The sequence below is a fragment of the Ammospiza nelsoni genome, chromosome 7, assembly GCF_027579445.1.
Source record: "Ammospiza nelsoni isolate bAmmNel1 chromosome 7, bAmmNel1.pri, whole genome shotgun sequence".
NCBI classification, from domain to species: domain Eukaryota; kingdom Metazoa; phylum Chordata; class Aves; order Passeriformes; family Passerellidae; genus Ammospiza; species Ammospiza nelsoni.
In genome coordinates, this window is record NC_080639.1 from 2451105 (window position 1) to 2468634 (window position 17530).

The 17530-nt window shown below is 46.5% G+C and overlaps 2 protein-coding genes across 9 annotated transcripts in view; both read right to left on the reverse strand.

The window, feature by feature from the left end:
- Positions 1-17530, reverse strand: part of LOC132075624 (UDP-glucuronosyltransferase 1A1-like) — an 85298-nt gene that overhangs the window by 10742 nt on the left and 57026 nt on the right. Inside the window, exon 1 of one of the 8 annotated variants that reach the window (XM_059476219.1) lies at positions 11641-12302. The exons of 4 other annotated variants lie outside the window; for them this stretch is intronic. In XM_059476219.1, coding sequence (XP_059332202.1) covers positions 11641-12267 — 627 coding nt within the window. In that variant the 5' untranslated portion in view covers positions 12268-12302. Of the gene's footprint in view, positions 1-4195; positions 5048-5924; positions 6777-9370; positions 10223-11640; positions 12303-17530 lie in introns of those variants that run through there. 3 more of the 8 variants (XM_059476216.1, XM_059476215.1, XM_059476214.1) reach the window with 3 other exon arrangements.
- LOC132075269 (UDP-glucuronosyltransferase 1A1-like) lies at positions 16496-17442 on the reverse strand. The gene is made up of 2 exons (XM_059475506.1): positions 16591-17442; positions 16496-16516 (listed from the first exon to the last, which is right to left on the reverse strand). Exons 1-2 carry the CDS (start codon positions 17440-17442, stop codon positions 16496-16498), a joined length of 873 nt encoding a protein of 290 aa, XP_059331489.1.

A 17530-nucleotide genomic window follows, 5' to 3' on the forward strand; every position in this document is an offset into this window, starting at 1 on the left:
TTTGATGGTGAAGGACTGGGAGCTTTTCAAGAGCAAGGCAGCATCAGGAACCACGGCCACGATTTCATGCCCCTTCTCCCAGAGTTTCTCCAGGACCATCCGCATGCTCAGCCAATGACTTCCATCCTGAGGCACCACCAAGAGCTTCCCACCATCTGCCAGACTCCAGAAAGCAAGGAAAAGCACAAGCCCAGCATGTACCTGATGCTTCCACATAACTGTCATGGGGGCAGGCAAAGAAACAAACTGCTCCTCCTTGTGTTGTTCAGCAGCATATGAAGAAAAAGCTCCTTGTACCTCATTTATATTGTGGTGGACATCAATGTTTTATCTCTACAAAATGTTTACTGATACAAGTTACTGGAGTTCAAAGACCATATTGCTGATAAAAGCCTTGATTAAAGTGCTATCAAGGCACCTATGCTTTGCTATTCATTTAGGTTATCTCAGATTATTCACAATAACCAGTAGAAAAAGCAGTTGTCATGGAGGGGTTTTGCTGTGTCAGGGTTGTTTCAAGTGACTCACTGTGCACTCAACTGACCCGGGCCAGATTCAAATCAGTAATCAAATTTAAGGCCACTCCACAGAGCTTATATCACAAGAATTGTGTTGCACTGTTGACAAGCAAGACCTAACCCCTAATCTTTGCTCAGGAAGGTGACTGGAGTTCACAGAGAATGTCCTCCATAGCAAGCTGGAGCTGGCACATGGAGCAGCAGAGTCACCAAAGTTTGGGTAACACATTAACCAACCACCTTTCACCTTCTTAGCAAAGCAGTGATAGAGCAGAAAGCACAGTTTGTGCTCAAGAGGGGCCATCAGAGTTCATAGGTGAATGGCTCGAGGCTAAACATCTTTCTGAAAAGCAATGATACAGCAGAATATGGGGCTCTTGCTCAAGAGGGGCCACGGGAGTTCGGGGTGAGAGGCTACAGGAGAAATAGGTTTGAAGGCGCTTAATAACAGTCCCTTTCCCAAATTTCAGAAGTCTTGGCTGTGGTACATGGTATGTGGAAGTCCATACTTCTGGACAGAAGGGCCTGGCCAAGCAGATCTCACCTGCCATTAAGGCATATTCCACATGGGCAGGGAAAAGCTGGATGCTAAAAGTTTGCAAGTTTACAAGAGCAACACAAGATACAGGAATGGTACCTGGACAAGAGCTGGCTGGAGAAGACAGATTCTTTTAGATCCCCCAACCAAGCACTCCTGAACAGAGTGAAATCTGATCAGTTTCTGCAGGCCTGGAAGGGTTCTTTTGGAGCAGGTAGGAATGATTGGAAATCTGATCCATGAAATGGCTACCTTTGCCAAAGGTACCTGAGTGTGATAAATACACTTCCAAGGCTAATCCTAGGTGTTATTCCAAGATTAAGACTAAGTGTTTCCTAAAATGTTTATTTGGAGAGGAGGTCTTCCATGTGGCCAATTAAAGAAAAGGGGTTCTTAAAAGCCAGCAAGAAGGACAGTAATGTTTATGGAAAATGCACTAAATAGGAAGGAATTTCAGACATTGGGGGGAGGTTTAGATCGGATATTAGGAAAAAATTCTTCATGGAAAGGGTTGTCAAGCACTAAAAGGGGTTGTCCAGGGGAGTGGTGAAATCACCATCCCTGGACAGGGCCCTTGGGGCCACGGTTTAGTGGTAGACTTGGCAGCACTGGACTAATGGTTGGACTCTGATTTTAGAGGGCTTTTCCAATTTTACAGCTCCATAACTTGATGCAGTCCCATTCTGCAGCTGGTGAAGCAGAACTGTGGCTCTAGCTGGCAGTGGGGTAGCACTGAAAGACCAAAAATGACAGGAGGTGGAGGGAAGGGATTCTCACCTGCCAGGGGTGCATTTTCTGTGGTAAAAAGATCTCAAATAATGAGGTGATGCAGCATTCAACAAGCCTCAAGGTGGCAGTACATACTCAAGTAGTGAGCTCAGAGTTGCAAAAACACTCTCACTCTGCATAAAGGCCTCTCAAATCCTGGTATTTGGTACCAAATCACTCCCACCTAGTTAAGCTCTGCTAACATTTCAGCCAAACTTGTATCATCTGTGAGACACTAAAACAAAACCCTATAAAACAACACTAAAGAGGTAAGAAAACCCCCTCAACCCAAACCCTTGAGGACAAGCTCAGAAAAGTTTGAAAAAAAAAAAAGAAGTTCACAAGAGTTCAGCAAAAGTTCATAGAAGTTGTGACACTGGATTTTGAGCAGCACATGAACACCCTCCACGTGTTTACGAGTGCAGAGACCGAAGTCCACAAGCCCAGCCCATTCCAAAGGTGAGACAGCCGGAGCAAGTCAAGCAAAAGTACAGAAATGAGTGCCAAGGTTGTAAGCTGGAAACAGTACAGCAAATATCTGAGCTAATGCAATCCATGATTATCTCTCCTGTAAGCCTACAAATCCTGGCAGGCAGCCCGTACCTCTTATTAACCCCCTAAATCCCTTTTAAATTCAGAGGGTTTGTCTACAAAAAAGAAAATCTGCACCTCTTGAGTGGCTGATTCAGGTTTTTTTGGGCCATGGTGTGAAAAAATACTCCCCTTTGTTTGCTCTAAGCTTGTTGCATTTCAGTGTTATTCATAGGACAAATATTGGGAAAAACTATGTGTAACCCTTGTGCCTTTAGCTATTATTTTCCAGATTTTCCAGACCTCTGCCATAATTATCATAGGTTTAGCTGTGCACTTTATTGCCTCTCTGCTTTTCTAGCCTGAGTGCCAAGTTTGAATAGTCTTAAAAATCCTCCATTTTTTCTGTGTGAGATTGAGCTTTTTCTGAAATATCGGACTTATCTCAGCATTCTGTAAAGCAAATATCTGAAAAACCCAATAGGAATAGTTATTATTAAAAATAGAATCCATGAGGATACTCTGCATACCCCAAAATCTATTTGAAAGCACATTAAAAAGCCAGCTGAAATGAATTCATTTTAGAAGAATAAAGTAACTTATACTTTGTTTTTTCGATGTTGGATATAAATTTAACTATAGAGCACAACTGGCCTGGGATATACAAGCTGGAAAAATGGGCCTATAAAGCCCTCATAAAGGTCAGCAAAGGCAGATGCAAAGTTGTGCCTCTGGAATGTTGAAAGCGAAGGAAGCCAACCCACCCTGTCGTTGATCAGCATTGACTTTGATTTATTGATTAAATCAGCCACTTTATATAACAGTGTTAATTAACTTCATGCATATTGCAAAATTCGAGCTCACGATAGGTTACAGAGAAAACTCTAAACCCCTCCTTTTGTTTTACAATACCTGTGGTTTGTTTATTGAAAACAGGACCAGTGTTCTCAGAGAGCCCAAGGACAGAATGTTTGACTGTTATGGGAAGACTGTCTGAGAACCTTATTGTTTATCAAGTGGTGCTTGAGAGAGCCTAATTATTTATAGAATCAAGCCTGGGAAATGCTTTACAACTACCTTTTACTTTTCCCTCAGCTGTATACCTTCATGGCCTCTTTCTTTAAGCCATGCTAGAACCAGACTCTCCACACTGGAACAGGATAATTTCATGCCACAAGACAGGTGCACAACAGCTTGAATGCAGGAGATTACAAAAATTTAAAGAAAATAAATGAGATTAACAGTGACAGGACAAGAGGTAAAAATCAGTGCAACATGGAAAATTCAAACAGGATTCAGGAATCAATTTGATATAATAAAGTGTGTTCTCTTAAGGAGATACATGAAATTTGACAAGAGAGAGAAAGGAACAACCTGACCTGGACATATTCTGATAGAAAGTTCTCGGAGAAGACTTTAATGTCCTTCCAGGTAACAATGTTTTATGAGTTTATGATAAGTCAAAGCAGAGAGGATCCTTCTTTAAGGAAAAAAAAAAGAAAAAAAAAAAAAGACAGAATTGCTGAGGAGATCAGACAGAGGATAAATGGAGTGCTCCTCAAATCAAAGTGTGTCTTGCACCACATCAACAGCCTACTCCAAAGCCAAAGCTGCCTTGAGCAGGGAGCACAGAGCCAATGGTGATTCTACCAGAGCTAATTCCATATACAACATTTTTTCCAACTTTCTACTCTGATAATCCTTCCCAGATACCAGAACAAGCACCCCCTGCAAAGCACGAGCAGTTTGAAATCCTCCTTTCTAATGAAAGCTGTGTTTCAGCTTCCCTAAAATTTCCAAAGCCTGCAAGAAGAAGAAGAGAAAACAGAGCGTGACCCACCTGACTTAGCTTCTTGTAAGCACAATTTACTCCACTAATCAGAACCATGTTGGGCATCAAGGGCTTTGGGAAGTGCAAGACAAAGTCCAGCTTCATGAGCCAAATGGAAGCCGGGCGCAGGAGATCCGGCACGGTCACCTCCCGCTGCAGGAACTCCGAAGCCAGTTCTGCATAAGGTTGGAAGACAACATCGCAGAGGAAGAAATTTGGGATGTCATAGAGCATGTTCTTCACTCGCTGGAGAAAGGTCATGCGGTCTGTAAGGTCTGTAAATACTCTGGGGACATAGGAAGGGGGATTGGGGCACTGGGTGGCTTGATATTCCAAACCACATGGAATTTGCTGCAGGAAATACACGGAAGGCAGGGAAAGATACTCGGCCAATATTGCCCCACAGGGGAGGACAGGATCTGTGAGGACAGCATCAAACTTGCTCTCCTCAAGGTACCTGATGAGCTCCTTGTTGTGGATTAAGTGTGAGCAGGTGGCCAGGAACAGAGCAGAGGTCTTCTTTGCCTGTTGGTACTGTCTAATGACTCTTTCCAGAAAAGGTCCTCCTTTAAATAAATCCATCACTGACCCTTTGAAAACTTTATCCATCTCTTCCCGAGTGAAAGGCACTGGGTACGTTTTCATCACAAAGTTCTTTGATGGTTTGATGTGCAGGGAGACTTCGGGTGCCACCACGACCACCTCGTGTCCCTTCTGCTGGAGCATGTCCAGCACCTCCCGCATGCTGAGCCAGTGGCTCCCATCCACCGGCACCACCAGGAGCTTCCCAGCAGCAGCCAGACCCAGCAGGGACAGGAGCAGAAGCACACCTGGTGGAGAAGCACTCAGTCCCGGGGCCATTCCTGCAGGGATCAGCTGAGAGCCTCCAGGGAAGGAAACCCGCGGCAGCACAGGAGCTCCGGCGCTCGCTCCGCGCTTCTCAGCAATCTCTGCCACAGCCCAACTTTGTATCCTTGCTTTATCTGCTCTGTGGTAAATGTGTAATCACTGCTGTGATAAAAGACTGCATAAACAGCAGTAGAGTTCAGGCAGCTGATAGATGAGGTGGATGCAACTGATAAGCCTCATGTTTTTATTAATCTTGGCAGCTCTGTCACCTTTGAGCACCACCAGCCAAGCCAACAGAGCCCTGTTCAGACTCCTCAAATTTGTTACTAGACTGCAAACAGTCATTATCACCATGGCAAAACTTTCCTAGATCTACCAGCAAACTGAGGGGCTGCTTCTCAGCCTGAGAATCCCCATCCTGCCACCTTCCTCCAGATTCCAGCTTTGGAAATACCCAGGTGAAAAAACACAAAAAATTCACCAACAAAGAAAGACGGAGAGAGGCAACAAGGACAGAAGCCTGAGGTGCATTCCTCAGTAAACACCAGAACCAATTACAGCTACAATTTGTGAATAAGGAATTGCACCTGACTGCATGCCGTTGACAGCCCCACAGATCAATTTGTAACTCACTAAGATAGTACCAAGTTACAAAAAGTCACACAATGTAGCTCTGAATATGAGAAATGAAAACAGCAAATGCAGAGCACACTTTAGAGGTAAGAAAGTACAGGACTGCTGCCTACAAATGGAAAGGGAGAGAAAAATTCAGGAACATTCATCCAACCACTCAACATGGGAAGGCAATTCCCACCTGCAACACAAGGTTCAAGCCTCCTGAACACAGAAATTACATCACAGCGCAAATTAAAATCAAAATGTGACCCACCTGAGGCAGCTCCTTGTGAGCACAGTTTACTCCTCCTATTGGAATGATGTTGGGCATCAAGGGTCTTGGATAGTCTAGCACAAATTCCATCCTCAGGAGCCAAACAGAGCCCTTGCGTAAGAGATCCTGCACAGTCACCTCCCTCTGCAGGAACTCTGAAGCCAGTTTTGAGAATTGGTCAAAGGCAAAATTACAGAGGAAAAGGTTTTGGGTGTCAAAGAGCAGATTCTTCACTCGCTGGAAAAAGGTCATGCGGTCGGTCAGGTCTGAAAATGATCTGGGCACATAGGAAGGAGGATTGGGACACTGAGTGGCTTCAAAATCTAACCCACATGGGATTCCTCGTAAGAAATAGATAGAAGGAAGGGAAAGATGCTCAGCCAGGATCACCCCACAAGGTATTACAGGATCTGTAAGGATGGCATCAAACTTGCTCTCCTCAAGATAGCTCATGAGCTCTTTGTTTTGCAGTAGATGTTCACAACTGCTAACTGCCAAATTACCAAGTCTTTTCATATGCTGGTACAATTTAGGAAATCTTTCCAGGAAAGATCCTTTTTCTAATGAAGCATGTAGAAATGCCTTGAAATCTTCCTCCATCTCTTCCTGTGTGATGGGGCCTGAGTGCCTTTTCATCATAAAGTTATTTGATTGTTTGATGTGCATGGAGACTTCAGGTGCCACCACGACCACCTCGTGTCCCTTCTGCTGGAGAATGTCCAGCACCTCCCGCATGCTGAGCCAGTGGCTCCCGTCCACCGGCACCACCAGGAGCTTCCCAGCAGCAGCCAGACCCAGCAGGGACAGGAGCAGAAGCACAACTGGTGGAGAAGCACTGAGCCCCAGGGCCATTTCTGCAAGGATCAGCTGAGAGCCTCCAGGGAAGGAAACCCGCGGCAGCACAGGAGCTCCGGCGCTTGCTCCGCGCTTCTCAGCAATCTCTGCCACAGCCCAACTTTGTATCCTTGCTTTATCTGCTCTGTGGTAAATGTGTAATCACAGGTGTGATAAAAGGCTGCATAACCAGCATCAGAGTTCAGGCAGCTGATAATATGGGGATGCAACTGATAAGCCTCATGTTTCTATTAAAATATGTTTGCAGATCTTTCACCTTTTACTGCCACATGCCAAGCCAACAGAGCCCTGTCAGACTCCCCAAATTTGCTGCTAGATTGCAAACTTCCATCACCCTGGCAAAATTTTCCTAGATCTACCAGCAAACCAAGAGCCTGCTTCTCAGCCTGAGAGCCCCCAGCCTGCAACCTTCCTCCGGATTCCAGCTTTGGAAATATCCCATTGAGGAAGCACAAAAATTCAATGGCAAAGAAAGACGTATGGAGGCAACAAGGACAGAAGCCTTAGATGCATTTCTCAGTAAGCACCAGAACTAACTACAGCAATTTGTGAATTGGGAATTGCACCTGTCTGCAAGGCTTTGACAGTCCCTCAGACACGTTCGTCTCTCACTAAGAGAGTACCAAGTTACACAGAGTCACACAACACACACAGTGTAGCTCTGAATATGTGAAATGAAAGCAGCAAATGCAGAGCACATTTTAGAGGTGACAAGGCAAAAGACTGATGCCTACAAATGGAAAGGGAGAGAAAAATTCAGAAGCATTCATCCAACCACTCAACATGGGAAGAAAATTCCCACCTGCAACACAAGGTTCAAGCCACCTGAACACAGAAATCCATCACAGCACAAATTAAAATCAAAGTGCAACCCACCTGAGGCAGTTCCGTGTGAGCACAGTTTGCTCCTCCAATGGGAATGATGTTGGGCATCAAAGGCCTGGGGTACTCTAGCACAAACTCTGACCTCAAGAGCCAAACAGAGCCCTTGTGAAAGAGATCCTGCACAGTCACCTCCCGCTGCAGGAACTCTGAAGCCAGTTTTGAGAATGGGTCAAAGAGAAAATTACAGAGGAAAAGGTTTTGGGTGTCAAAGAGCAGATTCTTCACTCGCTGGAAAAAGGTCATGCGGTCTGTCAAGCCAGAAAATGACCTGGGCACATAGGAAGGAGGATTGGGACACTGAGTGGCTTCAAAATCTAACCCACATGGGATTCCTCGTAAGAAATAGATAGAAGGAAGGGAAAGATGCTCAGCCAGGATCACCCCACAAGGTATTACAGGATCTGTAAGGATGGCATCAAACTTGCTCTCCTCAAGGTACCTGATGAGCTCCTTGTTTCGCAAGAGCTGTTCACAGCTGGAGAAACAATAATCAGTGAATCTTTTCGAAGCTTCTACTACTTTAAAAAATCTTTCAAAAAAAGATCCATCTTGAAATGTAATATTAAAAAATGCCTTGAATGCATTGTCCATCTCTTCCTGTGTGTAGGGGACAGGGTACATTTTTATCACAAAGTTCTCTGATGGTTTGACATGCAAGGACACTTCAGGTGCCACCACGACCACCTCGTGTCCCTTCTGCTGGAGCATGTTCAGCCCCTCCCGGATGCTGAACCAGGGGCTCCCGTCCACCGATACCACCAGGAGCTTCCCAGCAGCAGCCAGACCCAGCAGGGACAGGAGCAGAAGCACAACTGGTGGAGAAGCACTGAGCCCCAGGGCCATTCCTGCAGGGATCAGCTGAGAGCCTCCAGGGAAGGAAACCCGCGGCAGCACAGGAGCTCCGGCGCTCGCTCCGCGCTTCTCAGCAATCTCTGCCACAGCCCAACTTTGTATCCTTGCTTTATCTGCTCTGTGGTAAATGTGTAATCACAGGTGTGATAAAAGGCTGCATAACCAGCATCAGAGTTCAGGCAGCTGATAATATGGGGATGCAACTGATAAGCCTCATGTTTCTATTAAAATATGTTTGCAGATCTTTCACCTTTGAGTGCCACGTGCCAAGCCAACAGAGCCCTGTCAGACTCCTCAAATTTGCTGCTAGATTGCAAATTTCCATCACCCTGGCAAAACTTTCCTAGATCTACCAGCAAACTGAGGGGCTGCTTCTCAACCTAAGAGCCCCCATCATGCCACCTTCCTCCGGATTCCAGCTTTGGAAATACCCCATTGAGGAAGCACAAAAATTCACCAGCAAAGACAGACGTAGAGAGGCAACTAGGACAGAAGCCTGAGGTGCATTTCTCAGTAAACACCAGAACCAACTACAGCAATTTGTGCATTGGGAATTGCACCCTACTGCAAGGATCTGACAGCCCCTTAGACGCGTTCGCCAATCACTAAGAGAGTCCCAACTTTCACAAAGTCACACAACGCACACAATGTAGCTCTGAATACATGAAATCAAATCAGCAAATGCAGAGCACACTTTAGAGGTGAGAAGGTACAGGACTGCTTCCTATAAAAACTCAGGAGCATTCATCCAACCACACATCATGGGAAGGCAATTTCCACCTGCAACACAAGGTTCAAGCCTCCTGAACACAGAAATCCATCACAGCACAAATTATAATCAAAGTGCAACCCACCTGAGGCAGCTCCTTGTGAGCACAGTTTGCTCCACCAATTGGAATGATGTTGGGCATCAAGGGTCTTGCATAGTCTAGCACAAATTCTGACCTCAAGAGCCAAACAGAGCCCTTGTGAAAAAGATCCGGCAAAGTCACCTCCCGCTGCAGGAACTCTGAAGCTAGTTTTGTGTATGGGTCAAAGAGAAAATTACAGAGGAAAAGGTTTTGGGTGTCAAAGAGCAAATTCTTCACTCGCTGGAAAAAGGTCATGCGGTCTGTCAAGTCGGAAAATAACCTGGGCACATAGGAAGGAGGATTGGGACACTGAGTGGCTTCAAAATCTAACCCACATGGGATTGCTCGAAAGAAATAGATAGAAGGAAGGGAAAGATGCTCAGCCAGGATCACCCCACAAGGTATTATAGGATCTGTAAAGATGGCATCAAACTTGCTCTCCTCAAGATACCTGATGAGTTCCTTGTTTTGCAGAAGATGTCTACAGCTGGAGAAAAATAATTCAGAGGATCTTTTCATAGCTTCTACTGTTTTAAAATATCTTTCAAAAAAAGATCCATCTTGAAATGTAATATTAAAAAATGCCTTGAATGCATTGTCCATATCTTCCCGTGTGTAGGGGACCGGGTAGGTTTTCATCACAAAATTCTCTGATGGTCTGACGTGCAAAGCCACTTCAGGTGCCACCACGACCACCTCGTGTCCCTTCTGCTGGAGCATGTCCAGCCCCTCCCGGATGCTGAACCAGGGGCTCCCATCCACCGATACCACCAGGAGCTTCCCAGCAGCAGCCAGACCCAGCAGGGACAGGAGCAGAAGCACAACTGGTGGAAAAGCACTGAGTCCCAGGGCCATTCCTGCAGGGCAGGTGAGAGCCTCCAGGGAAGGAAACCTGCGGCAGCACAGGAGCTCCGGCGCTCGCTCCGCGCTTCTCAGCAATCTCTGCCACAGCCCAACTTTGTATCCTTGCTTTATCTGCTCTGTGGTAAATGTGTAATCACAGGTGTGATAAAAGGCTGCATAACCAGCATCAGAGTTCAGGCAGCTGATAAATATGGGGGATGCAACCGATAAGCCTCATGTTTGTATTGCAAAATCTTTGCAGCTCTTTCACCTTTGAGTGCCACGTGCCAAGACGACACAACCCCTTCAGACTCCTCAAATTTGCTGTTAGCTGGCAAACATGCCTCACCATGGCAAAATTTTCCTAGATCTGCCAGCAATCAGTGAGGCTGCTTCTCAACCTGAGAGCCCAGATCCGGCCACCTTCCTCCAGATTCCAGCTTTGGAAATACCCCATTGAGGAAGCACAAAAATTCACCAGCAAAGAAAGACGTAGGGCGGCAACAAGGACAGAAGCCTGAGGTGCAATTCTCAGTGAACACCAGACCCAACTACAACAATTTGCTTATTATGGATTTCACCTGACTCTAAGGCTTTTTCCACCCCACAGATGGGTTTCTAAGTCACTAAGAGTGTACCAAGTTACACAAAGGTACCAATAACTAGAGATTGTAGGGACACTTAAAACTGGACATGACAGAGAAAAGAAAATCCAGTGCTCACTGGGCATGCTTTGACAGAAGGTTCTCAGAGAGACTTGAAACTTCCTTCCAGGTGACAATGTTTGTTGCACCTATGGCAATTTAGAATATTGAAAATCCCTCATTGAGGGAATGAAAGGAGACAGAATTGTAGAGGAAATCTGCCTGATTGGATCAGATTCTGAATGAACATGTCCTCAATTTAAAGTGTGTCTTGCGTCACATCAACTACCTTGATGAAAGAGGCTCTGAGGAACCCACTTCTATCCAAAGCTGTCTCGGAGCAAAGACACAGGACCAATGGGGATTCTACCAGAGCTAACTCCATACACAATATTTTCTCCAACTTTCTACTCTGATAATCCTTCCCAGATACCAGAACAAGCACCCCCCTGCAAAGCACGAGCAGTTTGAAATCCTCCTTTCTAATGAAAGCTGTGCTTCAGCTTCCCTGAAATTTCCAAAGCCTGCAAGAACAAGAAGAGAAAACAGAGCGTGACCCACCTGACTTAGCTTCTTGTAAGCACAATTTACTCCACTAATCAGAACCATGTTGGGCATCAAGGGCTTTGGGAAGTGCAAGACAAAGTCCAGCTTCATGAGCCAAATGGAAGCCGGGCGCAGGAGATCCGGCACGGTCACCTCCCGCTGCAGGAACTCCGAAGCCAGTTCTGCATAAGGTTGGAAGACAACATCGCAGAGGAAGAAATTTGGGATGTCATAGAGCATGTTCTTCACTCGCTGGAGAAAGGTCATGCGGTCTGTAAGGTCTGTAAATACTCTGGGGACATAGGAAGGGGGATTGGGGCACTGGGTGGCTTGATATTCCAAACCACATGGAATTTGCTGCAGGAAATACACGGAAGGCAGGGAAAGATACTCGGCCAATATTGCCCCACAGGGGAGGACAGGATCTGTGAGGACAGCATCAAACTTGCTCTCCTCAAGGTACCTGATGAGCTCCTTGTTGTGGATTAAGTGTGAGCAGGTGGCCAGGAACAGAGCAGAGGTCTTCTTTGCCTGTTGGTACTGTCTAATGACTCTTTCCAGAAAAGGTCCTCCTTTAAATAAATCCATAACTGACCCTTTGAAAACTTTATCCATCTCTTCCCGAGTGAAAGGCACTGGGTACGTTTTCATCACAAAGTTCTTTGATGGTTTGATCTGCAGGGAGACTTCGGGTGCCACCACGACCACCTCGTGTCCCTTCTGCTGGAGCATGTCCAGCACCTCCCGCATGCTGAGCCAGTGGCTCCCATCCACCGGCACCACCAGGAGCTTCCCAGCAGCAGCCAGACCCAGCAGGGACAGGAGCAGAAGCACACCTGGTGGAGAAGCACTCAGTCCCGGGGCCATTCCTGCAGGGATCAGCTGAGAGCCTCCAGGGAAGGAAACCCGCGGCAGCACAGGAGCTCCGGCGCTCGCTCCGCGCTTCTCAGCAATCTCTGCCACAGCCCAACTTTGTATCCTTGCTTTATCTGCTCTGTGGTAAATGTGTAATCACTGCTGTGATAAAAGACTTCATAAACAGCAGTAGAGTTCAGGCAGCTGATAGATGAGGTGGATGCAACTGATAAGCCTCATGTTTTTATTAATCTTGGCAGCTCTGTCACCTTTGAGCACCACCAGCCAAGCCAACAGAGCCCTGTTCAGACTCCTCAAATTTGTTACTAGACTGCAAACAGTCATTATCACCATGGCAAAACTTTCCTAGATCTACCAGCAAACTGAGGGGCTGCTTCTCAGCCTGAGAATCCCCATCCTGCCACCTTCCTCCAGATTCCAGCTTTGGAAATACCCAGGTGAAAAAACACAAAAAATTCACCAACAAAGAAAGACGGAGAGAGGCAACAAGGACAGAAGCCTGAGGTGCATTCCTCAGTAAACACCAGAACCAATTACAGCTACAATTTGTGAATAAGGAATTGCACCTGACTGCATGCCGTTGACAGCCCCACAGATCAATTTGTAACTCACTAAGATAGTACCAAGTTACAAAAAGTCACACAATGTAGCTCTGAATATGAGAAATGAAAACAGCAAATGCAGAGCACACTTTAGAGGTAAGAAAGTACAGGACTGCTGCCTACAAATGGAAAGGGAGAGAAAAATTCAGGAACATTCATCCAACCACTCAACATGGGAAGGCAATTCCCACCTGCAACACAAGGTTCAAGCCTCCTGAACACAGAAATTACATCACAGCGCAAATTAAAATCAAAATGTGACCCACCTGAGGCAGCTCCTTGTGAGCACAGTTTACTCCTCCTATTGGAATGATGTTGGGCATCAAGGGTCTTGGATAGTCTAGCACAAATTCCATCCTCAGGAGCCAAACAGAGCCCTTGCGTAAGAGATCCTGCACAGTCACCTCCCTCTGCAGGAACTCTGAAGCCAGTTTTGAGAATTGGTCAAAGGCAAAATTACAGAGGAAAAGGTTTTGGGTGTCAAAGAGCAGATTCTTCACTCGCTGGAAAAAGGTCATGCGGTCGGTCAGGTCTGAAAATGATCTGGGCACATAGGAAGGAGGATTGGGACACTGAGTGGCTTCAAAATCTAACCCACATGGGATTCCTCGTAAGAAATAGATAGAAGGAAGGGAAAGATGCTCAGCCAGGATCACCCCACAAGGTATTACAGGATCTGTAAGGATGGCATCAAACTTGCTCTCCTCAAGATAGCTCATGAGCTCTTTGTTTTGCAGAAGATGTTCACAACTGCTAACTGCCAAATTACCAAGTCTTTTCATATGCTGGTACAATTTAGGAAATCTTTCCAGGAAAGATCCTTTTTCTAATGAAGCATGTAGAAATGCCTTGAAATCTTCCTCCATCTCTTCCTGTGTGATGGGGCCTGAGTGCCTTTTCATCATAAAGTTATTTGATTGTTTGATGTGCATGGAGACTTCAGGTGCCACCACGACCACCTCGTGTCCCTTCTGCTGGAGAATGTCCAGCACCTCCCGCATGCTGAGCCAGTGGCTCCCGTCCACCGGCACCACCAGGAGCTTCCCAGCAGCAGCCAGACCCAGCAGGGACAGGAGCAGAAGCACAACTGGTGGAGAAGCACAGAGCCCCAGGGCCATTTCTGCAAGGATCAGCTGAGAGCCTCCAGGGAAGGAAACCCGCGGCAGCACAGGAGCTCCGGCGCTCGCTCCGCGCTTCTCAGCAATCTCTGCCACAGCCCAACTTTGTATCCTTGCTTTATCTGCTCTGTGGTAAATGTGTAATCACAGGTGTGATAAAAGGCTGCATAACCAGCATCAGAGTTCAGGCAGCTGATAATATGGGGATGCAACTGATAAGCCTCATGTTTCTATTAAAATATGTTTGCAGATCTTTCACCTTTTACTGCCACATGCCAAGCCAACAGAGCCCTGTCAGACTCCCCAAATTTGCTGCTAGATTGCAAACTTCCATCACCCTGGCAAAATTTTCCTAGATCTACCAGCAAACCAAGAGCCTGCTTCTCAGCCTGAGAGCCCCCAGCCTGCAACCTTCCTCCGGATTCCAGCTTTGGAAATATCCCATTGAGGAAGCACAAAAATTCAATGGCAAAGAAAGACGTATGGAGGCAACAAGGACAGAAGCCTTAGATGCATTTCTCAGTAAGCACCAGAACTAACTACAGCAATTTGTGAATTGGGAATTGCACCTGTCTGCAAGGCTTTGACAGTCCCTCAGACACGTTCGTCTCTCACTAAGAGAGTACCAAGTTACACAGAGTCACACAACACACACAGTGTAGCTCTGAATATGTGAAATGAAAGCAGCAAATGCAGAGCACATTTTAGAGGTGACAAGGCAAAAGACTGATGCCTACAAATGGAAAGGGAGAGAAAAATTCAGAAGCATTCATCCAACCACTCAACATGGGAAGAAAATTCCCACCTGCAACACAAGGTTCAAGCCACCTGAACACAGAAATCCATCACAGCACAAATTAAAATCAAAGTGCAACCCACCTGAGGCAGTTCCGTGTGAGCACAGTTTGCTCCTCCAATGGGAATGATGTTGGGCATCAAAGGCCTGGGGTACTCTAGCACAAACTCTGACCTCAAGAGCCAAACAGAGCCCTTGTGAAAGAGATCCTGCACAGTCACCTCCCGCTGCAGGAACTCTGAAGCCAGTTTTGAGAATGGGTCAAAGAGAAAATTACAGAGGAAAAGGTTTTGGGTGTCAAAGAGCAGATTCTTCACTCGCTGGAAAAAGGTCATGCGGTCTGTCAAGCCAGAAAATGACCTGGGCACATAGGAAGGAGGATTGGGACACTGAGTGGCTTCAAAATCTAACCCACATGGGATTCCTCGTAAGAAATAGATAGAAGGAAGGGAAAGATGCTCAGCCAGGATCACCCCACAAGGTATTACAGGATCTGTAAGGATGGCATCAAACTTGCTCTCCTCAAGGTACCTGATGAGCTCCTTGTTTCGCAAGAGCTGTTCACAGCTGGAGAAACAATAATCAGTGAATCTTTTCGAAGCTTCTACTACTTTAAAAAATCTTTCAAAAAAAGATCCATCTTGAAATGTAATATTAAAAAATGCCTTGAATGCATTGTCCATCTCTTCCTGTGTGTAGGGGACAGGGTACATTTTCATCACAAAGTTCTCTGATGGTTTGACATGCAAGGACACTTCAGGTGCCACCACGACCACCTCGTGTCCCTTCTGCTGGAGCATGTTCAGCCCCTCCCGGATGCTGAACCAGGGGCTCCCGTCCACCGATACCACCAGGAGCTTCCCAGCAGCAGCCAGACCCAGCAGGGACAGGAGCAGAAGCACAACTGGTGGAGAAGCACTGAGCCCCAGGGCCATTCCTGCAGGGATCAGCTGAGAGCCTCCAGGGAAGGAAACCCGCGGCAGCACAGGAGCTCCGGCGCTCGCTCCGCGCTTCTCAGCAATCTCTGCCACAGCCCAACTTTGTATCCTTGCTTTATCTGCTCTGTGGTAAATGTGTAATCACAGGTGTGATAAAAGGCTGCATAACCAGCATCAGAGTTCAGGCAGCTGATAATATGGGGATGCAACTGATAAGCCTCATGTTTCTATTAAAATATGTTTGCAGATCTTTCACCTTTGAGTGCCACGTGCCAAGCCAACAGAGCCCTGTCAGACTCCTCAAATTTGCTGCTAGATTGCAAATTTCCATCACCCTGGCAAAACTTTCCTAGATCTACCAGCAAACTGAGGGGCTGCTTCTCAACCTAAGAGCCCCCATCATGCCACCTTCCTCCGGATTCCAGCTTTGGAAATACCCCATTGAGGAAGCACAAAAATTCACCAGCAAAGACAGACGTAGAGAGGCAACTAGGACAGAAGCCTGAGGTGCATTTCTCAGTAAACACCAGAACCAACTACAGCAATTTGTGCATTGGGAATTGCACCCTACTGCAAGGATCTGACAGCCCCTTAGACGCGTTCGCCAATCACTAAGAGAGTCCCAACTTTCACAAAGTCACACAACGCACACAATGTAGCTCTGAATACATGAAATCAAATCAGCAAATGCAGAGCACACTTTAGAGGTGAGAAGGTACAGGACTGCTTCCTATAAAAACTCAGGAGCATTCATCCAACCACACATCATGGGAAGGCAATTTCCACCTGCAACACAAGGTTCAAGCCTCCTGAACACAGAAATCCATCACAGCACAAATTATAATCAAAGTGCAACCCACCTGAGGCAGCTCCTTGTGAGCACAGTTTGCTCCACCAATTGGAATGATGTTGGGCATCAAGGGTCTTGCATAGTCTAGCACAAATTCTGACCTCAAGAGCCAAACAGAGCCCTTGTGAAAAAGATCCGGCAAAGTCACCTCCCGCTGCAGGAACTCTGAAGCTAGTTTTGTGTATGGGTCAAAGAGAAAATTACAGAGGAAAAGGTTTTGGGTGTCAAAGAGCAAATTCTTCACTCGCTGGAAAAAGGTCATGCGGTCTGTCAAGTCGGAAAATAACCTGGGCACATAGGAAGGAGGATTGGGACACTGAGTGGCTTCAAAATCTAACCCACATGGGATTGCTCGAAAGAAATAGATAGAAGGAAGGGAAAGATGCTCAGCCAGGATCACCCCACAAGGTATTATAGGATCTGTAAAGATGGCATCAAACTTGCTCTCCTCAAGATACCTGATGAGTTCCTTGTTTTGCAGAAGATGTCTACAGCTGGAGAAAAATAATTCAGAGGATCTTTTCATAGCTTCTACTGTTTTAAAATATCTTTCAAAAAAAGATCCATCTTGAAATGTAATATTAAAAAATGCCTTGAATGCATTGTCCATATCTTCCCGTGTGTAGGGGACCGGGTAGGTTTTCATCACAAAATTCTCTGATGGTCTGACGTGCAAAGCCACTTCAGGTGCCACCACGACCACCTCGTGTCCCTTCTGCTGGAGCATGTCCAGCCCCTCCCGGATGCTGAACCAGGGGCTCCCATCCACCGATACCACCAGGAGCTTCCCAGCAGCAGCCAGACCCAGCAGGGACAGGAGCAGAAGCACAACTGGTGGAAAAGCACTGAGTCCCAGGGCCATTCCTGCAGGGCAGGTGAGAGCCTCCAGGGAAGGAAACCTGCGGCAGCACAGGAGCTCCGGCGCTCGCTCCGCGCTTCTCAGCAATCTC